This window comes from Daktulosphaira vitifoliae, unplaced genomic scaffold (assembly GCF_025091365.1).
Source record: "Daktulosphaira vitifoliae isolate Bord-2020 unplaced genomic scaffold, ASM2509136v1 Scaffold_3, whole genome shotgun sequence".
NCBI classification, from domain to species: domain Eukaryota; kingdom Metazoa; phylum Arthropoda; class Insecta; order Hemiptera; family Phylloxeridae; genus Daktulosphaira; species Daktulosphaira vitifoliae.
In genome coordinates this window covers 35,365,243-35,389,330 of record NW_026099574.1, presented here as the reverse complement: position 1 = coordinate 35,389,330, position 24,088 = coordinate 35,365,243, and the positions used below count along the sequence as shown (strand labels likewise).

Sequence of the window (24,088 nt, the reverse complement as noted above, 5' to 3'; positions counted from 1 at the left end):
ACATCTTTACAACCCACGGTTTCATTTTGTGTGTAACAGGCGATCTAATAAAAAGTTTAAATATTTAATTCAGAAGCTATTTAAAAAAAAACTAATAAGCCATTTTTATAATTTTTTGGGGAATGAAAATATAGCTTAAAAAATGCAATTGTGAAAATAAAATATGGAAATAATGTAAATCAACACTTTTGAAATGCAAAAACCATTTTTTTAAAAATAATAATTGTAAAACTGAATGGTTTTATTCTGATCACAACTGAAAACAATATTCTTTATGCAAATAAAAATTAGGCAAAATCTTATCAATGTGATTTATTAGCTTATAAAAAAGGTTAAGAATTATATTTTTAATTATTACAGAAATTAATACCTGAAATTCACATTTAACACGGCAACCGTTACAAAAACAGACAATGTGACCAGTACCATGGTGAACAGTAAATATTTACCCAAAAGTGGCACAGTGAGTGATGTGGGTGGTATAATTTCAACTAATAGGAGAAAGAACACAGTCAGTGATAGTAGAATAGATATACATAGCGATACCTTCTCTCCTGATTCAGATGGTAAGTAAAACACTAGTACAGATAAAAATGAAATACCAACGCAAGGTATAATCAAGTTGACTGTATAAAATAATGTTTTTCGCCTTAGCGTGATGTTGAAATAGATATCTAAATAAGGTTCTTCACAACAGGAATAATACTTCTCATGACGAACAGCTGGTACTCCCATGATATCCCATTCTACTGATAAATAATAATCCTGCAGATCAATACCCATTTCAATTTCATCTGAATCTGGAGCTTGCGATATGTGTCTTAAATCCATCTAAAAAAATTAAAAAAGTGAATATATTTTGGCATTTTTTAATACAGAAAAAAAAAAGTAAATAAAATATTTGTGAGCAAGATTTTTTAATACTAAATAGCTGTATTGTGACAAAATACTTAAAGGCAAATATTATATTAATACAGTGAGGTATCTAAACTAGAAGAACACATGGAATACTTTCAACGTGTGGTTACTTCGTGATGAATTTTCCATTAACCTGATAATTTACCTTTGAACCGACCGAAAAAAGCTCTATCCCAAGCCACACGTAGAATCGGAAACGTTACACTAGATAACTTTTTCTCACCATATATCCGTCATAAGTCCACGATCCAAACTTCATTGAGCAAGTTTGTTCATCAAATGGAAAATATTCGACATCAATTTCACAAAAAGATTTATAAATCGCAGGTGGTTTCCATTGAACTTTACCAGTATAATGAAGTATCGCCTTGGTCATTATGGTTACTTCATAGCTGCCATCAGCGCTAGATAAGTTAAAAAAATGTAATGGAACAGTTAAACGACTGTTATGATTAGAGCATGGACCTCTATGAATTCATTATTTTTGTTTAAAGTAATTTAGAGAGTTAAGAATTTGTGCAATATTGTTCAGGTAAAGCAAAAACAAATTTATCATAAAGAAAAATAGGCCCCTCTACGACCCTACAACTATTTACACTGTTATAACTTTTTGGTTAAGTCTCAATTAAATTAGTCAACATTTGAACTGACTGGTTATATATTCAGAATAATTATACAAAATGTATAGTACATATGATTCTGTACTCTAATTACGATAAAGATTTTACACATTGTTTATTTTGTGATAGAAATATAAAATTTATGTCTAATTACTAGTATTATACTGATTTACAAGGAATTGTTGTCAGAGTTGAATATATACTCTTTTAATTCAATTTACCTCGCTGAATCCAAATCTACAATTTAATTTTTCTATATATTAGTTTTTGAGATTATTACTAATAAGTAAAAAATGAGTAATTACACATAAAATATTAAATGAACATACATCATTAATGAAATATAATACATATGAATGCATAACCAATAAAAAATTTTATTTCAAACATTTTTATAAATAACAGTTCAATGGTAATAATTAGGGAATTTTTTTAGTATTTTTAAACACAATATTTTATATTAATCTCAAACATTTAAATTCAGTTAAACTTATCAATTATGAAATATAGTAAACTGATTCCTTTTATTACTAAGATATATTCTTAATACTTTTTGAATATAATATTTAACAATCATTTAATGCCTATGCACAATATATCAATGTAGCCAAAATAGTTTTAAAAATAAAATGAAAAATGACATGTGCTTAATTTTAAATCTTAAAATTATCAATCTGACATTATGACATTATTAAACATACGATTTAAAACATTTTTTTTACATTTACAATGTTAATGTTACAATGTTTTTAATTTTCGCACATTTTTTAAGTTTAATATTGTATATTTTTTATAAATAACAATATTTTACGTTTTTTTGATGTAATATACTTGTTAATTTACTTTTTTTTCTTCTGTTTTAACGTTATTATAATAACCCATGATTTTTATAATTTTAATAGAAATCTTGGTAATAATTGCTATTTAAATCTCGGTATTAAAAAATCAACTCTAGAGTACGAAAAAAAAAGAGGTTAAACACATTTTGAATCAAAATTTCGCGCGGATTATCGATAACATACTAAAAATTAAAATTAGGAATAATTTGTAACACATTTTTTTTTTTTTTAATTAATTTTTTTTATGTGTAATTACTAGTTTTTTATTTAATGGTAGTGACCTCAAAAACTAGAAGTAATCGAAAAAATCTAATAGTAGATTTGGATTCAGCGCGAAAAATTGGATTAGAAAAGTATATTTTTGTTTCTGTCAAATTTAAAAATTGTCAATTTGTAGACAAGTATTATTAAACGGTTTAGAAGAAAAAAAATAGTAATTTATTTCAACATACTTATTGTATAAAACAATATCAGGCAACCAAATATGTTCTGAAGGAACATATAATGTATCTACTCCGCCGTAATCTTCTGGATTCCATTTTAACTTGTAATCATTCCATTCCTAAAAAAATGTATCAATCCATAAAAGGAAAAAATATTAAATGACTTCTTACTTGTTCAACCCATACGTTTGTTGTCATTATTTGATTCCTTAAATTCTGTAATAGAATAATGTGTTAAACATTAATTAGTTACTATTTTAAATATATGAATTTAATCAAATTTTGTACTAATTCATTTTTTTAAATATACAAATATCTGCAATTATCAGTAAAATAATACTTTTACATTATATTTTAGCTCAATGTAATTATTTTGTGTTTTAAAATAAAGAAAATTATTGTAAGGGGTGTGTTAATTATTTAATTGATAGAAATTGGAAGCTTGTATTGTGGATTCTTAAACAATGTAAATTAAAATGGCACCTACATTAACTATCTATAATTAATATTAATCGTTTATAGCTCTTATATAAATAAAATAAAATTAAACAATGGTTTTAAAATTGATCCAATATATTTGATTGTTAAAAAACAACAACAAAAACAAAAAACCATTGCAGTGTTTTATTGAAATTTTGATTTTTATTCATAAATAATAAAATTATACTTTTATGTAAGTTTGCTCACCTACTATAAGTATTACTTTAATGTGTTAAGTTTTTAATGTTATTAGTAATTAAATTTTATTTTAATAAAATATGTATAAGAAAATATTCGATAAAATGTGAGTGGAGATATAATTTCATTGGTATCAATTTAAATATGAATTCTATGTTTAAATGATTTTATAGAAAATATTTTTTTGATATTATTTCATGAATTATTTAAAAACAAATATCTAAAATGTATTATTCATGTTAAGTTTATAATATGTTGAAATTTAATAAGAAATTATTAAAAATTTTTATATTCGTGAATAGATAATTTAACAAATTTTGTATACACAATAAAATGTAAATGTAAATATATTTTAATTTTACTTACGACTTCAATTAATTGAGATAATTTAAGGCCCATTTTGACAGTTAAACGATCTGAATTGTTACCGACCGGCCTTATAAGTCGGTTATAATTACTAAGGAGATCGTCATACAACCGTTTAGCATCGGGACTGCTGTTTACAAAGGAATATGGTATCGCTAAAAGTGTTAAAATAACCGTAGAAATAACAAAATTATTTGTCTTCATATCTAAAATTAGAAAAAAAAAATGATAATTATTATTTTCAATAGTTGGTTTACATAAAATAAATATTTAGCTATAAAAATTTATTTTAAAAGACTAAGTATTTTACATTTCCAGTGAAGGGTCCAATTCACTAGAAGTGTAAATCCCATTAATGTTGTATTTGTATATATATATATTAATTAATAATAATTGTATTTTATTCATTTCGATCGTTTTAATAAAAAGTACCTTAGGGTAATTAGGAAAAAAAAATTAAAATTAAATAACAAATATTTTCTATTCATTCAGGTTTAAATTATAATTGAAATAGTTGTCGTAGTAATACGAAATAATGGAAAATAGTAAACGAACAAATAAGAATAATGTTTATATCAATTATGGCATAATATTTACATAATATAATATAATATATTTATGAGAAAAGAAAAAATACAAGATTTAAAATGGCAACGCATGCGTTAAAATTTCATATTTATGAATAAATACAGGAATGTATTTTTATGTGTCTTTTGTATGATAAATCATTCAAAAGAGTGTTTATAATTTTTGTTAATATTAAATATTGAATTAAATTTTAATCCACTTAGCTGGTGTATAAGTTTAAGATAAAAATAACTAAAATAAAAACGATTGAAGTAAAAATTGCATAATTGAAAATTGTAGCCTTAATAAGAAAGTTAAAAGGTCAATTCTATGAAACATTTGTTTTAAACCAGTGCCAAAAACGGACTTAAGAAACTGTTCCCTATTCGTTGACTTGAAACGATTTTGCATAGCAAAATGATTGACCATTAACGACCAGTGTTTGGTCTATAAATCACGAGGTGTTAAAACGTCTGACAAAATTTGTCAGATGTATATTAAGTATATAAGTATATTTAATATACTTTTTCCGGGTAATGAGGAAATCAATTTCTCAGAAATAACTATTTTACTCACCTTAAATATTTTGAATAATTGTATGTTTGAAAAAGAGGCTTTCAAATATTTCGAGTTAGCTAATAAAATGTTGATTTATTTAAATTTCCAAACTAAGTAAGAGATATTTTTGTAAGACTAACGTTGCGATTTTAATGTAACTAAAATAAACATCAACTTATATTCATGTTTGTAAATCGCAATTGGTAATTTTGAATCGTCGACAATGACATAACAGCATAAATAATCGGTCGTATCACATTGACTTTCCTTTTGAATGGTTGTATTATAGAGAGTTTTAAGCTTGCCTTTGTTAAAGAATAAAACAAAATGAAAATTCCCTCTCAAAGAGTCAAGAGAAGCCTTGCTATGCTTTTAGTACTCGAGTGACAAGACAGGAGGAACGTGTGGCGTGTATCAATTGCACTTTTAACGCTATATAACATTTAAAAATTAAAATAAGCAAATCGGTTTTTAAAACGGCGATGCGATGACTGAGAGGACGGCCTGGGTGGTATAAAGGGAAATAATGGTCCATTGCAAGAGAAGAGAGCGTATCGATTAACTTTGTTCTCCATGAAGGTCTTTAGGTGTTTACATGATAAATTTTATAATGTCCTAAAGTTTTTTTAATATTAAAATCAAATAATAAAATGATTGAAGTATTTTTATTAACTATTGGAATATCATATTTACTCACCTTAAGTAAAGTGATATCCAGTTTTTTATTTTATTGTAATAGTGGAGTGTTATGTATCCTTGTTAGTAATTACAACAGAAGAAAGTTACAAAATTAAGATTGATACGGCAATAGACCGCGAACCTTTTAGAAGGCTTATATATTTTTTGTTGTTCGTCATGTTATTACTCTTTAAGTTGTCGGACTCGCATCCGAAAGTGTATATTTAGTGCATAGGGCGTTAGTCCGCACAGTGTACTGATCTTTGTGGTACGCGGTTCATCTGGCGGCGGCGGCCAAAGGGATGAACGAGATGGGACGAACTTTCACGAATGAGACCGATCTTATCAGTCAATAAAGACCGATTCGTTCAAATCAAGTAAACTTTTGTGCTTTTTTTCCGCTGTTGGACAAAATGCCATGTGAAAAATAATTTTTATCATGACATTTAAATTTCAATTTCAATTTAGCAATCTATCATATCAACAGAACTATCTGTTACGAGTTACAATTTGTTACATTGCTACAAGTTTTATGTCATCAGTTAAATAATTTCGATGACTTAAAAGAATAGTTTATAGTTTGATTATGTAAAATCATGAGTTTTTTAATGAGCGTGTGTTAACAGGTGTTTGATATCGTGAAGCTGTGTGTAATAAGTACTAGAATGAAAATAACAGCGGTGTGTAAAAATAAGATTATTTATTAAACTCACGGATGTGTGCTACATGAACTGTTATTTTTCTTCAAAAGGTATCCATAAAAAAAATATCGGAATCTAAATTAAGTTGATTATAATTTATGAAGAAATAATATATGTTTTTGTTATATCAGTATCATTTAAATTTGACAAGTGTTTTGTTGTACTAATGTAGAAGTTAACTAGTTAAATAATATACTTTTATTAATATTAAAACTGATTTTAAGTGTAAAGATTTGAATGTTGAACTAGTTCAATGTTAAAATCGTGTATGTGTTAATAGGTCAGTAATGTTTGAAATTCCCAAAGAGATAACAAAATATGTGAAGAACAATTTTTTAAATCTTAATTGCAAATTTTATCAAGGATTTATTAAAATAAAACTATAAATATTTTAACTATAGTGGTAACACAACTTTTTATTTTTATGACAAATTATAAAAAGTTACAACATAAATGAAGTTTTCTAAATTAAATTACGAGATACATGTGAAAATAAATAGTGTAAAGTATGAAATGTTGTTTGTTGTACGACATGGTGTGGTCTATCTCCAACACCTCTTTTAGACGATATTTATATGAAATCGAAAAGTTGTGCTGCAAAAATTCTGATATTTTGGTGGTTTGTTTTAAAATTTTCCTCTATTTGAACCACAAAGTGATTGCACTGTAGCGTTACAATATTTAGGGGTGTCTAGGGTGTGTGCACTGATGAATGTATAGATCGAAAAGGCGCTTAAGTCAGGGGCGCACCCGTTAGTTGTTTAGTACAGCATCCGACGCTGTGGCCAGCACACTGCACAGGTCGCTATCGATTTGCGCCCAAGACCGCCGACCGAATGTCGAGCGTCCATTATTTGCTGATNAAGTGTAAAGTATGAAATATTGTTTGTTGTACGACATGGTGGGTCTATCTCCAACACCTCCTTTAGACGATATTTATATGAAATCGAAAAGTTGTGCTGCAAAAATTCTGATATTTTGGTGGTTTGTTTTTAAATTTTCCTCTATTTAACCCACAAAGTGATTGCACTGTAGCGTTACAATATTTAGGTCTGTCTAGGGCGTGCGCACTGATGAATCTATAGATCGAAAAGGCGCTTAAGTCAGGGGCGCACCCGTTAGTTGTTTAGTACAGCATCCGACCCTGTGGCCAGCACACTGCACAGGTCGCTATCGATTTGCGCCCAAGACCGCCGACCGAATGTCGAGCGTCCATTATTTGCTGATATTTCTTTTGGGCAGCTGCTTATGCAATCCAGATGCAAAGCGGCTGTACGACGATTTACTAAGCAACTACAACCGACTTATTAGGCCAGTGAGCAATAACACTGATACTGTTTTGGTCAAACTAGGCCTAAGATTGTCTCAGCTCATCGAGTTGGTATGTTTCAAAATGCTAAAAATTTTAATTTAATAAAATATATATTATATACATATTTGAAATTGAATAACTTGAAGTTTTTAACCATGATATTAGCCATAGCTTAAAAATAGTGTATATTGCAAACGTTACATATATGGCTTTTGTATTAAACATATTAGATAAACTGTAATTTTATACTCATTTTGTACTATATTTACTATGATATCCTAATTAAAATTGATTTAGTTCAGAAGTATAAAAATTTATCAGATATATCACAATCTATAATCTAGTTATACAGTTATTATTATTAGGAATTATAATACTTAAGGTATCTTAGTTATGCTAAATTGCTTATCGATTAAAATTATTTAATAAAAAAAAAATACTAATATATAAATTTATAAATTATAAATCAAGGATGCAGAACAATTAACGCACAAGTATAATAATTAATTTATACAATTATGATTATGATAAGATTCTTAAACTAGCAAATAAATTATTACATTACACTTAATATGGAGGTGGATCAAGGGGTGTTATGACCTCCTCAATCAGCCACTGTCTACCACATAAAACCTGCAATTTATTTTTCACATTTTTATTTTGATAGCTCTTGTAACTGGCTATTGTAAACTGTTTTTACGTCAATATTTTCTCCATATTTCTGGGCTAATTCAAAAACAACGAACGCTTGTGAATCATTTAACGGTTATCTTATCCACCAACATCCTAATATTTAATTGTTTATAAATGTTTTGAAAGAATTTACAAATAGACGTGTTTATTAAAATAAGAAGAGTAATGTACCACAATACTAGTAAATATGAGCAAATAAAACTTAAAAAACAAAAATATCTACAAGGTATTCTAAGAAATACGTCTCTGTAAAAAAAGTATCATATAAAAATAAACATACATTTTGAATTATTTTTATATTATGTGTCTAATTATATATTTTTACTTAAATATTATTTATTTGAGAAACGTTTTTCATGTAATTATTACATTTATATTATGACGCTTATATCCTTACATTTTTTATTAAAAGTTAACTCATTTGAATATTTATGGTCAAATGAGAGTAGCTAATATTAAATATTTCAATAATTCACATTATTTCTATTTATAGAAATTAACTCTATCTCCATACAAGAGTTAATATTATATCGTTGTAGGGAGTTTATCAGTCGCCGTTTTTAGGCATTTATTCTCAATAATAACGTCATAAGCAAAAAATAAATAAAATATTTATAATAAACGGAAATTTTTTTTTCTTAATTTCTCGATTGTTGGTTTTAATTAAAATTAGAACACTTTTGTTTTACAAAGATTTGAACAGATATAATGGTTAAACAATTAAACGGTTTCCCAAAAAATCAATAAATATTGTTTTAAGACTTTTTGGTTTAGGGAACACCAAGAAAAATTATTTACAAATTGTTTATCTTTGTTTTTCTTTTAGAATCTTAAAGATCAGATTTTGACTACAAATGTTTGGTTAGAACATGTGAGTTAAATTTTGCTGTTGCATAAAAACATGACTTAATTTTTTAATTTAAATATCTTTCAATAAATTAGGAGTGGGAAGATCATAAATTTCAATGGGAACCTTTGGAATATGGAGGTGTTCAAGAACTATATGTGCCATCTGAACATATTTGGATACCAGATATAGTACTTTACAACAAGTAAACTATTTAGTACAAAATATTAGAAATTTATTTTTATTTTTTACTTTTGATAGTGCTGATGGCGAATATGTGATCACTACTATGACAAAAGCTGTACTTCATCACTCTGGTAGGGTCATGTGGACGCCTCCTGCGATTTTCAAGTCATCGTGTGAAATTGATGTACGATATTTTCCTTTCGATCAACAAACGTGTTTTATGAAGTTTGGATCGTGGACGTACGATGGCAATCAGGTAATACATTCTATTTTTTTTATTATCCTTTGATAAAACAATTATGGACAACATGGTTACATCCACGAGACTGTAACTATCGTTCTGAAGATGGACTCTGCGACGAGTTCGGTACGTCAAATCATAACTGAAAACGTGGATACATCCGTAAACATTTCAAACAAAACAACAATCCATGAAAATTTTAACACATTACACTTATGTACAGTTTTAAAATAAATTATCATTAAGTAATTATTTCACACTATAAAATAATACACTTATATTTAGCGATGGTCATGAGCATACGTTCTATAAATCAAGGTCATATATGTTAATAGTTGTATACTTATGCACAAGTAAATGTAGGAACTATCTCCTCTACTATTGGTTATAAGGCTGCAGAATTAAATACTTAAGCTGTTAATTTTACAGTCCCGTGTAGTTGACGTCAATTCGTAAAGATTACACTCCAACCGCAACTATCTTACATCATTTATTGTTGTTAAAATGAATCTATAAGCGAATCTATTTGTGTAATTTTTGTAGCGTGTCAGTTATTAACTAAGATTATTCTATAATAATAATTTACTACACACATACATATATATATATACATTTATTTATTTATTTCACTAAGAGTATTCGAATAAAATCTCATTTTTACAACTAGGATAAAATGGGAATTTTATTTTTAGTTTTTATACAATTACATTTATAAACTATCAACCAAGGGATGTAACCTTATAAAAAGAATATTTAAAAAATAGTTTAAAATACCTGTTTAACCAGTAAAACCGTTTTTGACGAAGAAAGTAAAAAAACCGAGAATTTAACCAGAATCTCAAATTATTTGTTTAAAAACCCTTTAAAGTAGCAGAACTTTACCAAAAATCAATTATTCCAAAATTTCTAAAAATCAGTCGTAAATTATGACACTATGTAAGTCTATATGACTCACGTTATAGTGTTTTATTATAATATAATTAATTTAAGAATTTATAAAAATACTATTTCGGGCTCTAGTTATCACAAAGTAGAACGAGGGCATCTTTTATGGTCAGTATCCCACCAATGGTCAAAAATATGTTTTTCTATGGTAGACTCTTTTTGCGTAAACCTGCCAAAATAATGTCACATTTTGTTATTTTTAGTGATATTAAAAAAAAAATCGTATTTATGTTAAAAGTAATTTTAATAGATTAAAAAAACCACGAGTTGTATTAGGATGACTATAAGGGTTGGCTGTCCATATAAAAATTTAAAAAATGTCCAATTTCGTGACAATTTTATTTATATAAATACGTTATGCTTACAGATAAATTTGCAACATATAAGTCAAATGCAAGGATCTAATAAAGTAGATTTAGGAATTGATCTCAAGGCCTACTATCCCAGCGTAGAATGGGATATTCTTAGTGTACCAGCTGAGAGGCATGAAAGATATTATCCATGTTGTGTTGAACCATATGTTGATATATTTTTTAACATAACGTTAAGACGTAGAACATTATTTTACACAGTCAATTTAATTGTACCTTGTGTTGGTATATCTTATTTATCAGTTCTTGTATTCTATTTACCTGCTGATTCTAAAGAGAAGATATCTCTGTGCATTACTATACTCTTATCACAAACTATGTTTTTTTTGCTAATTTCTGAAATTATTCCATCAACTTCTTTGGCATTACCACTACTTGGGAAATATCTTTTATTCACCATGTTGTTAGTTGCCTTGTGTGTGGTTGTTACTATAATCATCATTAATATTCATTATAGGTATGTATTCCTGAATCTATTAAAATAAATTATATTATATATATATATATATATGTTTATATAATTATATATATATATATATATAATTATATAAACTATTTATTAATTATTTGTTCATTTATACACTTAGTAATATTTTTATTTTAGACAACCAAGTACCCATAAAATTCCATCGTGGATGCGTACAGTTTTTATTAGAGCTCTTCCAAAATTACTTCTAATGAGAGTACCAGAACAATTGCTTGTAGATTCAGCTCTTAAACAAAAACAAATGAAAACTTGTAAAAAGTTAAATCTTAATTTGGCTAGGTATTAACTTTAAATTTTAAACTGTTATACAGAGTGATTCTTTTGACGTTATATACATAATATTTTTTATAATAGTGATAATTTATTTATTATAAAATAATTTTTATGTTCATTTATTATACCTTGTAAAGATTCCAAATAAGTTTTTTTCATACAACATACATTTAGAACTGTCTTAAAAATAAAAAAATAATCTTATTATAAAATGGGTGATCGATAATAAATTTAGAATTATAATTTTGCTGGTGAGAGAAGCGTGTTTAAGAAATGTCTAAGGATAATTTTTATTTTTAAACATGTTATTTTAACCATAACCTGTTGTTAAAATTTAATAATGAATTTGTATTGGTCAACTACTTTCAAATACTATAGTTACTGTATTTTTTTTTGAAGATTTATTCTTGTTCGTAAAATGTATGTTGCCTCTAAACTTAAGAAATACTAATTAATAATCTACAAATCAAATAATCTATGTAATCAATATAATCAAATCTAAACAATATCCTCAACAAAATTATTATTAAAAAAAATATTCAGTTGCAAAAGTTAAATTAATTACTATGTATCAAAACAATTTGTAATAATTATGACAAAAAATAAATTTATATCATTCTAATTGGCTTATTTTTTATAGATTAAACGCGGCTAGTGTTGGGGCTACTTTGAACGTACCACCAGTTCCAATCCCTTCACCTCCAATAGGTCGACGATCACCTACAGACTCTTTACGTAGGTTCATGGCTACAACTGGTCGCACAGGGTGCAACGGAACTGCAGCCGCGGGTGCTGCTAGTAGGTTAGTTAATGCAGCAGTGTCTTCAATAGATGATACATTTAACGATATTCCAACCGCAATTAGAAAAAAATATCCATTTGAGTTAGAAAAAGCAATACACAACGTTAAGTTTATTCAACATCATTTACAGCGTCAAGATGAGTACAACACGGTAAATAAGCAATTATTTATTAAAGTTTTTTAAATTAGTAAATACTCCTATTATTAATTTAACTGTAATTTCAAATTTTCATTTGAAATAAAATGTTGAGACCTATATAATTAAAGGTATTAAAAAAAATTAATATTTTTAAATTAAATTTTGTTTTCTTAACTGTAACTTTAGCACAACACCGTAGAAATAATTAAAATTTTATTTGAACAAATGTCATTTATTTAACTGATTTATATGTTTTTGATTGAAAAAAGGTTTTTATTGGTTAAAAAATCGTTCCTCCTGTATCTTTTTTAATTTTATGAATTAATGAACCTAATAAAACAGTCTATGCCATTTATGTTACAATTATTTTTTTGATTTTAGGAAGATCAAGACTGGGGATTTGTAGCCATGGTACTAGATCGATTATTTTTGTGGATATTTACAGTAGCTTCCATAATGGGTACTGTTATGATATTATGTGAAGCTCCATCACTTTACGATAACACAAAACCAATAGATAGGGAAATTTCGTTTATTGCCAAAAAACAATTCTTCCCAACCTCTGATTAGTGTCTGCTTTTAAATTGCAGACTATTATGATTTTTAAGTGAAAAATGTTGGAATACTTTTGGAAATCACATAAAAACTAAACACTCCGTTTCAAACTTAAAGTACCTAATAAAATAAATCGTATTAGAAACGACATTTATTTTTGGTTATTTTCATATATTAGGTATTTAATGACATTTGACGGAAACCATTTTTATATATTGAAGTCACCTCTGTTTTTATTTAATGGCTAAGTAGTTGATTAACTAATATTTATTACCGAGAAAACGGATTTACCAATAAACAATTGACTCTTTTGTATTAATAACGATTTAATTAAATTTATTATTACTGCCATTGACTTAGATTAAAGGTTTATTTATTTTTAGATAAAATAAAATTGTTCAGGCAAATTTCCTAAAAAGAAAAAATTAGTTAAGTAGTTACACAATATTACAAAATTATCATTTGAATTTATACATATACTATTATTGTTTTATTGTTCTATTATTGGAAAAATAACATTTAAAATTTGATATTATTATTCAATTATAGTTTTTTAATATACCTGTTATTTAAAAATTTTTACTGAAAAATAAAAACCCTTTGTATAAAAAAAGTTTCATAGTTAAATAATGTTTACAAGTAAATGTATTAACATCGGGTTTACAGCTAAATGGGTTTCAATAAACAGAGTAATCACAACTCACTTAATTACTTACAAAATAAAAATAATTTCGGAAATATTATTTTTTATTAAAAATGTACATTAATTCAAAAATTGAGAACTATATTTAACTAAAAAAGTAAAAAAAAATTCCCAAATTATTTTTATTTTATAAATGATAGAGTTAAATAAACGGACCACTTGGAATACTTATTGTATTTCTGGGCAATGTAACTGGTTAAGACGTTTCACAACGTTGTTATAAATATAAAGTAATTATTTTTTCTCGGGGTATATTTACATTTTTCATACAACAAAAAGCATTGGATAATTTTAGATAATTTAGAGAATAAAAGATATATTTGTTATATTGTTCTTAAAAAAAAAATGTATTAGTAGGTAAAAATATATTAACATGCAAAATGACTTTTTAATCTCCTTATAATCAGTTTGGGTTGACACGTGAGTATTACATAAATTACTTCCAACAAAGGTTTTTAAAAGTATCTTTAATTTACATCAATAACTTATTTAACAATTATTGAAAATTCATAGATCTTTGTTTATTATTTTAATGAATTAATTTTTATATTCGTTCAACATTATTAATTAATAATAATAATTATAATATTTGTGTTTTTTTAATTATTTATAATCCAACTATGATAATTATGTTAATAACTCATTATAAATCAACTGTGTTGAAATTTTATTTCCTAAATTATGGCGAATTCAAATAAAACATTTTGTGAGTGCGTATTTCACTTAAACATTGTTTTTACAATTTTAACATTTTTCATTAACTTAAATGTTGTTAACCATTAAAAATATTTATTTGTCATTATTATTATCATTATACCAATATAGTAATATCAAAATTACTGAGCTATTACTTTTAATATCTGAAACAATGGAATATTATTTTTTATAGTTTATTTTTAATGTTATGCATGCGGACAATCTATATTGTTTGATTGTTGTTTATGTTTTATACAGTGGAATACTTTTAAGCATGTACATCAGCGTGTATATAATACATAGAATTAAATCACTTCTAAAATGAGTCTATTATACGATTTGCAAAAACTTAGCTTAATTAATGACTATAAAATCAATTTGTATAAAACTAGTTAATCACATATTAAGGTCAGTTACGGCCCGAGTAAATATTCGATCAATGCCAGTCAAACAAACCTACTTATCATAAAAATTGCTTTATAATAGCACTTCTGTAACCACACACCAAATTATATTTACGCAAACCACAATTATGTAAATACATCAAGATCGTTGAACGCTTAACTTCATTTATTTTCGCATTGTTAAATAACGCTTTTAATTTTACATTTTAGCAGTATTATCAAAAATCAATCATAGATAAAATGTAATTCCAATATAAATTCATTTGTTCTTATGATACATACAGGTATTTAAAAAAAATTTGTTTTTAAATGTTTAATTTAAAAATTATTCTAAAGAAAAATAAATCTCGAGATATTTGACAACAGCAATTTAATATAATTTTTGTTATACTACTAAAATAGGTTTTATAAATTATACTTTAATGTACATATACTTAATAGATTTACTTTGTTATGTATAAAATGTATTGAACATAAGGATAAGTTATGTACAAAATAATTTTTGTTGTTAATGTTTTTAAATAATATATGCTCAATATTTTTAATTATACGTTTAATAACAAAAAAATCAATAATTTATGAATAATTTTTATTTTTATTTGTTTATTTATTTTTTACATAGCGATTAGCATTTCAAGACATAAGTATTCATGTTATAATTACATTTTTGTATTTTATAGACAATAGCTCAATTGCTGTATTATATAATTTTAAATAAAAAATAAGTTGTGTTTTTCTTTATGTTAATTGTACAAAAGTATATTTATTGATTGTTTTATTATATTAATAGTGTTAATTCATTTAATAAAAAAAAACTATCATTAATGACATATATTCATTCGTTAATATTTGAAAATTATAGAAAATCATTTCTATTATTTTCGTATCACGAGAAATTAGTGAAACTGATTGTTGTTGCTTAAACTAAATATAAAAAAAAAATTTAAATAAAATAATTNAAATATAAAAAAAAAATTTAAATAAAATAATTTAAATATAGTTAAACTCAGCGGTATTCTACGATATAAATTTTAGTACAAATTTAGAGATCAAGTACTATACTAGTATAATAATTGAACGCAAATTATTATTACTACAATATTCGATATAATGCATATATCTATTAAAGATTTTTCGTACCTCTAAATATTAAAATCTACTTTAATTTATTTAAATTNACTATACTAGTATAATAATTGAACGCAAATTATTATTACTACAATATTCGATATAATGCATATATCTATTAAAGATTTTTCGTACCTCTAAATATTAAAATCTACTTTAATTTATTTAAATTATATTTGACTCATAGACTGGATGTTTTGGTATATAATTTAATTAGTTTATTTTAGGGTATCATAATTGAGTATAAATAAATAAGATACACAGTGTTAGTTAAATTAAATTAATTCTATGATATATATTATTTGTTTAATGGAAGTACTGAAGAATGTATTTACACATAGAATGTATATTTACAAAGTTCGAAAAATATTTTTACAACAAAATACAGTAATTATTTAGGTGATATATTAAACATACTATTTTAAATTAAGTCTATTAAAATATTTGTTGGTTTAGCCATGTTGCTTTTACTAAGTCTGCTCCTTTTTCGCCTATCATGTAAGCTGGCGCTACTGTATGAGCTCCTGTAATTGTTGGCATTATAGAACAGTCAATGACTCTTAGTTTAGAAATTCCGTACACCATTAATTGAGAATTGACAACAGCATTTTTGTCCCATTCAGGACCCATTTTACAAGTACCACTTTGATGGTGCATTTGCATTGTCATTCTTTTAACGCAACAAGCCCAGTATTCATCAGAACCAAAAGACAAATGTTTGCAGCCGGGCATAGAACGTGGATTTAAGGTAGATCCATATCTTTGAAAAGCCTTAGTTTTACTTAATTCTATGACTTGTTTAATACCTTCCACAATACGATATAAATCAATTGATTTGTCAAAAAAATTAGCTCGAATAATTGGTTTAGTGTGGGGATCAGCATTTTTTAGTCTAACCTATTAAAACAAAAATAAACAAATATAATAATTCAATTATTGGATTAAAATGTGCACTTATAAAAATCATCAAAACAATAGTATGGTCAATTATGTGAATTACAAAAACAATGAAGTTTGGATGAATTTATAAATCCAAATATAAAATTTATATTTAATATAAATTGTTTAAGTATCAATACTAAAATTACAGTTTAAAAGATAGATTACTTTAAAAAGTTGGTTAATTTTTACTAACCTGTCCCCTACTTTCGGGATACATGAGCATAGTCCAGATAGTCCAACCATCTTTGTTTATGATTCCATTATAATAATCATATTCTACTGAATCTGAAACTCCCATCGACCGTCTTAATATGCCGCTTCCAGTCCCTTCTTCCCCAGCCAAGGTCATTGGTACAAATATATACTCTATATCCGGTACGTCTCCGGGATCTGTATTGTACTTGGTTTTAACGTATCCGAGTCCTTCACAACCCATCGTGGTAAGCCACCCAGTACCATCGAGAAAATTAAACGTTTCTTTTATAATATTTTTAAACAACCTTTGAGGAATTAAACCCACAGTTTCATTAACTGTAAAGGCTAAACCTGCAAATGAAGGATGTTCTTGGAGATTGTCTCCTACCCGCAAGTTACTTAAAGTTGCTATACCTAAAGATTCTAGGTGCTCTTTTGGTCCAATACCTGATAGCATTAATAACTTAGCAGAGTTAAATGTTCCAGCAGACACTATCACCTCTTTTCTGGCAAACACTCTTCGTTTTTTTCCTTTTTTTTCAAATTCAACTCCCAACGTGATTTTAGTTACTGGATCGATAATGAGTTTTGTTACAAATGCTGATTCAACAATATGCAAGTTTGTGAGGTTACTTCTAAGGTATGCTTTTGCAGATGTTACACGTCTTCCGTAGTTGATTGTTCCTTGAATTTTGGAAAAGCCAATATGACTTCCAGGTGCATTATAATCTACAATAGACATTCCTACTTCTGGAGCCGATTCAATAAAGGCATCAAGAAGTTTTGATTTAAAAGGAGCGTAACTAATAGGCATTGGACCACCAATGCCATGATAGGGCGATTTTTTTAATTCTGCTATTGAAATATCTTCATTTTTTAAGAAATACGGTAAAATATCTTGGTAAGACCAACCAATATTACCGGCTTCTGCCCAACGATCAAAATCTCTTACGTTGCCTCTTGTGTAAATATTATTATTAATAATTGTGCTACCACCCAAACCTTTTCCAGCTGGCCATAAGCATTTTTTATTTTTATTGCCTTGGCAAGCAATTGGTTCTGGTTCAGTTGTAAATGCCCAATTAAAACGAGTGAATTGTAAATAATGAGCTATTTGTGGTATTGATGTAAAAATTGATTCTTCTCCACCAGCTTCAAGAAGTAAAATTTTCCATTCTGAGACTTCAGCTAATCGAGTAGCAACTGTAGCACCAGATGCTCCAGCACCAACCACAACAAAGTCATACTCATTGAATATCGGCTTATTACCAAACAAAGGATCTTCACGAAATGGGATCAAGTTCGACCGATAACGGTCACCTAAAAATGTTAAAAAATCGAAGCGCAGAGCGAAAGTAAATGGCATTGAAAATACAAAAAAAAAACATATTGATTTATATATTCTTGTTTTCATGTTGAATTTTTTTCTTCTTCAAGCTAGCCAAATTAATTTGAATCATTCAAAATTCGAGTCTAAAATAAAAAAATACATGAAATTATATTTTCTGAGTAAATGTGATACATAAATTTATGTATCACTCCTTATGCTATCATCGGTTACTTAAACAAGTATTTTGAACGTTAAAATATGCCAAAATTAATTTTGACGTTCAAAAACCTATTGCGGCTGCCCTTCTAAAAATTCTGGATCTACCTCTGACTAAGAGAGGGTATTGAATATATAGGCGAAACTAGATATTTAATTTGATTTCACTTCTTTTAAAAGTTGTACTATACTTATTAAGATCATAAGTAATGGAAGATTAATATACACATCAATAGAGGTCTATAAGACTGGTCCAGAATACATTTGACCCATATTGTAGTTTAACTATATGTACATGGGTTTATATGTATGGATGCACATGCTCTGGGAGAAATGATTTAAGATGATACTGCAGAAAATTCTAGATTTTAAATGTCTATTGGAAAATGTGAATTTTACTGTGAAGTTCACATTTATTTAATTTTATTGCTACTACTTAAAAAAAAAGATAATAAACATTGATGATAATTTTTTATTAATAGGATTTTTAAATGCACTCTTAATTTTTGTTAAAAATCTAAATAGAGATATTCTATGATCTATATTTTAAAAATGTGTACAATCCATTGGCGTTATTAATAACATTCTGTATCTAATATAAATGACTTAGATTGTAATAAGTTGGTTCAATACCTAAAACTTTTCATTTTGATTATTACTAAAATTAAATCAATGCTTTAAACAAACGGACAGAAATTAACCAATAAGACCATGTATTACGCGTTTAAAATTTAAAATTATGTTAATAACGTTATATTAATTAACTTATATTTTTTTTGAGGCTTTCAAAAAAATGTTTAATATGCTCAACCTTGATAATTAAATCTTATAATTATGAGTTTGTTAATTAGAATTCATGTAATATTTTTGATTATAAATTGTAATAATAATGATAATAACTTTAGTACTAAAATAACTAGAATATACTAGTTATTGTTTATTATTGAATGTTTTGTTATATTGAATTATATTTGTTACCTAATAAAATAATTTAATGGTGCAAATATTTTTACCACATTGAAAATACTTAGCGGAAGATAGCTATAATTTAATTTTAGAAGGTCATAATTCTCATAATATACTACGATATATTTTAATTCATATTGATATATTTTTGCTATTTTAATTTTTATGATAATTTTCTTATAGTCTTTATATCAATTTTTGCACTTTTTAAGGAGAGCAAAAACAAATTTGAAATTTCAGTGATAGTATTTTGTGCAAATTGATATTATTGGAATTTTTAGGTAAAGTTAATTTGTAATTTTTTTAGCACATTTGAAAAAAAAATTTACTTTTTAAAAATTATAAAAAAAAATATCTAAAACACATTTTTTTGATTTATTAAATTTAATATGTAGACAGATTTGTATAATTTTATTGATTATTTACTTTTAAATTAATATTAAAAAAGCAATAGAAATAATATCTTTATGAATTATTCTATAATGATCAATAATTAAAATATTTAATCAATGTATTTGTGTTTAATGTTGATAAAAATTAAATTTTAAATATATTTAAATGATAAATTTTGTACATTTAACTAAAAGTAATCCATTTTGCATAAACTTTAAGTAGCGGAATTAAAAGAATGTTATGTTATTGTACATCAATTATAAATAATAATGAAAATACACGTTTTTGTAAGAGAAAGTTGTATATATTTTATAATGATTGTTCACTCGACAATCGAAGAATTAAACTATAATGAAATTCACTGTTTCGATTCCAAGATGAGTAGTTTATTTTTACTTTACATTTAAGTTAAAAATAAACGATAATCAAAAATGGTTATTTTACGTAATAAATATAATAAATTTTATTTTCGAAATTCTTAAATAGTCCAATTTTACTTTATATTAAAATATATCTAAGTTATTTCAAGTGAGATCAGTTTTATAATTATAATAAATAAACACAAAAATAAATTTATTTGTCTAATAAGATAGCATCTACCCAACAAATCTTGTATTTCAATAAGTTAGTATTTACGACAATCAAATTATACATGCTGTGATTAACATTATAAATATATACAGAGTGATTTATTTATCACAAATCACTCGATTACTCTCAAAATAAATACATTGTTAAATAAATTGGTTTTTTTAGTTACTTATATTTCTTAATTTATAACCTATTGATTAGTTTTTAAAACTATCCTTTATAACTTAAATTGCTTATAACTTTTGAAGTACTGGTCCAAAAGTTGTTATTGACTAGTCATTTTATTGATTAGATTATTATTTAAAAAATAAGCTAGTTAATTATGTGTGTTGCTATTTGAAAAATATAGGTTGACACTCTTATAAGGTATAAGACATAAACATAAAAAATACATTATGATTGATAAATTAAGAAAAATTTGTACCTAACAAAAGCAAAAAAACAAAAATTCATACAAAATTATTATTTTAAGACAAGTTGAGATAAGCTAAGTTGACAAGCTAGTGTTAAAAAAATCATACAGTTCATTATACACGTATATGATTGGACTCATGGAAAAGAGACTTAAGTAATGACTTGCATATTTTCTTTTACGCAAAATTGTAGGTCACATTGTATGACAAAGTTTCGTATTCAGTTAGAAAAATTCTGAGATAATTACTCTTCAATGAGTTAATAAAGTCAATAATAATATTTCTATAATATAATTTTATATCAAATAAAAACTGCTGCCATAAAAAGTTTATTAAATTAATTCGAGTGTTTTTTTTCTGAGACTAAAGATATATAAATTCATTATATTAAAAATAAATTGCCTATTTAATTTTCAAAGAAAAAAAAGTATTGACTTTTAAATACCTAAAATATAATGTTTTATATCATAAAGATTTAAATTACACACATTGTTGAGTATGCACACCTATTAAACTGACTTCAAAACAATACAGTGATCTATTAAAGTTCAGTTACTTTTCTTGTCTACGATTTTCAGGACATAATACATTGCTATATGCAAAAAGTAGGTGATCTTGAAATCTTTCACTTTCTAGTTCCATATTGTATTCGTCGAACTAATTAAAAATTATCGCCGTTTTTGACATATCATTTCTTATGTAAGACGTAAATGCGTTACTTCATTCAAATACTGTACTGTATTGTAGGAAAACATAAAAGTTAATAAATTATAGAAGTAGATTATTATTCATAAAAATATTATGTTATTAGTTTGATTATTTCAATTACCAAGAATTAAACGAAAAAAAAATTTGTTAAAATACATTTATTTACTACTGTTGATCAAGACAAAATAATAAACATTTTTGTTATCATGGACTTTTTTAATTTGCTAACTTTTATTTTCAATAAAGCTTTAAGTCTTTTATAATCAGTCCAGCATATTATATGAATTATTTTTGTGTTGTGATGCTTTTTAAATAAAAAATGAAGACTTTACAGAAATATCATTTTGATAAGTTAAATATTAATTATAATGATTATTTTTATTCTGGTAAATTTTCGAGTTAAAAAAAATTACTTAAAAAAATAGATTTTAAGCAATTAAGGGATAAAAATAATAATAATAAATTAAGAAATATTATAAATTTATGGATCAACGTATAATTTATAATACATGTTAAGTATTTTAATTTCATGAAGTTTCATGCAATTATATATAAAGTTTATTTAGAATAATTTACATAACAAAGTTATTTTATATGGTTAAATTGCACGATTGGATAGGATATAAATATTTGTTTGTAAAATGTTTTGCTGTATTAATGTTATAAATTATCGAGGGCAAATTGTCGAAAAAAATAAAAATTTGACACGTTGTATTAAGTAATACGAGTCGTTGAAAAATTATAGCATCAGCGTTGTAATACTGAATTGTTTGTTATCTTTTATACATAGAAAAAAAATATTATAAGAAAATTAAAAATGGAATAGATATTTCCACTTTGTTTTAACAATATCAAGTCACAATATAATAACAATTTATTTATGCCAGCCTCTCTAAATAAAAGATAATAAACTCTTCACTTAATCCCACCCTATATTGTCGTTTCTACGTTACTGATTATGTAAAAAAAACCGTTGAATTATTTTAAAATACACTGAAATAGTTAAAAATTAATTATGATTATCATCAAGTAGTATTTTGTATAATCTGTAATAGTTTTAAAACTATTTTGTTCTGTTTTATTGAATGTTAAAAAATCAACTTTAAATCTTATGAAATAATTCACACAATTAAGAACTCTTTAATTATTGAGTCTATCTGGCACTATTAACAACTTGTGATATTCAAAATAAACCGTAGAACTTATTTTAAATATATTATGGGATATAATTGGAAAAGACTAATTTAAAAACATTTTAGCTTTTATATTTATTATCTAATAAGTATACTATAGTGTAATCATTGTTCTAAAGTCGTTTAATTTAAAAATGGTGCATTAAATTGTTACAATAAAAAGTCAAATACATATATAAATTTGTTAAAACTAATAATTTCAAAATTTACACATTTTCCCAGTTAATAATTATAAACTTGAAATAAAAAGAAAGAAGATTAATAAAATAAAATAAAAAAAAAAAAAAATATATATATNTTATAAAATCTAAAAATGTTCATATAAACACAAATATTATACTGTATAAATCTTTATTGTATATATTCAATATATTTAATGATCAATGAGCCGATGTTATTTTAAGGTCAATAAAAATAAATTTATTTTATTTAAAATTAATAATTAAGAAAAAGTGGTTTTTTTTATATATTTTCATATTAAAACTATATTTTTTAAAGAAAGCAGAATATTTTAATTAGTTGAATAATTATATTATTAATTACTCATAATTTATTAAAATTTATCTAATGGGTAGTAAATAAAAAAAAATGCTTACCTCTATGATTAGTAACTTAGTCAACAAGTTTGTATATTGGACAAAGTTTTAGTTCATTCCACAGTCGAAAAAACAATCAAGTTAAATTTTAATTATAGGACATATCACAATCAAAAATAGAAAATAATAAATTATATGTACGTTAAATTTTTTTTTTTTAATACATAGTTCATATGTATTTAAGACGTGATATCAGGTTTATTATTTAACGCACCGAAGAATTTAGAACACCGATGAAGCGTCGATTTGTTACTGAATGTTTAACAGAAATAGAGTGTCCAGATTGCTGTATTATCATTGACTGTAGTGTTGTGGGGTGGGTTATGATCTTTAGTTTTAGGTACGCTATCTTAACTATTGCAATTGACTGCAGTTTACTGTATACTGTTTTTATA

The 24,088-nt window shown here is 25.3% G+C and overlaps 3 protein-coding genes across 11 annotated transcripts in view; 1 reads left to right on the top strand and 2 right to left on the bottom strand.

Moving 5' to 3' along the window:
* The window catches only part of LOC126902482 (acetylcholine receptor subunit alpha-like 1), a 15,138-nt gene extending 5,550 nt beyond the window's left edge, over positions 1-9,588 (bottom strand). The window contains exons 1-6 of one of the 6 annotated variants that reach the window (XM_050679802.1): positions 9,473-9,588; positions 3,865-4,070; positions 2,992-3,036; positions 2,830-2,939; positions 1,142-1,322; positions 371-831 (exon numbers count right to left, since the gene is read on the bottom strand). In XM_050679802.1, coding sequence (XP_050535759.1) covers positions 371-831; positions 1,142-1,322; positions 2,830-2,939; positions 2,992-3,036; positions 3,865-4,070; positions 9,473-9,530 — 1,061 coding nt within the window. In that variant the 5' untranslated portion in view covers positions 9,531-9,588. Of the gene's footprint in view, positions 1-370; positions 832-1,141; positions 1,323-2,829; positions 2,940-2,991; positions 3,037-3,864; positions 4,071-5,007; positions 5,422-5,686; positions 5,940-9,472 lie in introns of those variants that run through there. The other 5 variants (XM_050679803.1, XM_050679804.1, XM_050679807.1 and 2 more) reach the window with 5 other exon arrangements.
* Positions 7,254-15,533, top strand: LOC126902483 (acetylcholine receptor subunit alpha-L1). The gene is made up of 8 exons (XM_050679809.1): positions 7,254-7,749; positions 9,200-9,244; positions 9,316-9,425; positions 9,482-9,662; positions 10,960-11,420; positions 11,568-11,729; positions 12,364-12,676; positions 13,046-15,533. Exons 1-8 carry the CDS (start codon positions 7,570-7,572, stop codon positions 13,232-13,234), a joined length of 1,641 nt encoding a protein of 546 aa, XP_050535766.1. The 5' UTR covers positions 7,254-7,569; the 3' UTR covers positions 13,235-15,533.
* An 887-nt stretch (positions 15,534-16,420) lies between these two features.
* On the bottom strand, positions 16,421-24,088 carry LOC126902481 (glucose dehydrogenase [FAD, quinone]-like). 4 transcript variants are annotated; one of them, XM_050679800.1, is made up of 4 exons: positions 23,694-24,088; positions 21,685-21,932; positions 17,286-18,760; positions 16,421-17,047 (listed from the first exon to the last, which is right to left on the bottom strand). In XM_050679800.1, the coding sequence occupies exons 3-4, from the start codon at positions 18,699-18,701 to the stop codon at positions 16,586-16,588; spliced, it is 1,878 nt and encodes a 625-aa protein (XP_050535757.1). In that variant the 5' UTR covers positions 18,702-18,760; positions 21,685-21,932; positions 23,694-24,088; the 3' UTR covers positions 16,421-16,585. The 4 variants fall into 4 exon arrangements, with proteins under 4 accessions (XP_050535757.1, XP_050535755.1, XP_050535758.1 ...); XM_050679798.1 differs by having other exon boundaries at positions 21,703-21,932; XM_050679801.1 differs by having other exon boundaries at positions 21,753-21,932.

Coding starts and splice junctions, on each gene's coding strand:
- LOC126902483 (XM_050679809.1), top strand. CDS start 7,570: ATGTCGAGCGTCCATTATTTGCTGATATTTCTTTTGGGCAGCTGCTTA. Junction 7,750..9,199: donor TGTCTCAGCTCATCGAGTTG/GTATGTTTCAAA, acceptor TTTTTCTTTTAG/AATCTTAAAGATCAGATTTT. Junction 9,245..9,315: donor CAAATGTTTGGTTAGAACAT/GTGAGTTAAATT, acceptor TCAATAAATTAG/GAGTGGGAAGATCATAAATT.
- LOC126902481 (XM_050679800.1), bottom strand. CDS start 18,701: ATGAAAACAAGAATATATAAATCAATATGTTTTTTTTTTGTATTTTCA. Junction 17,048..17,285: donor ATCCCGAAAGTAGGGGACAG/GTTAGTAAAAAT, acceptor TTGTTTTAATAG/GTTAGACTAAAAAATGCTGA.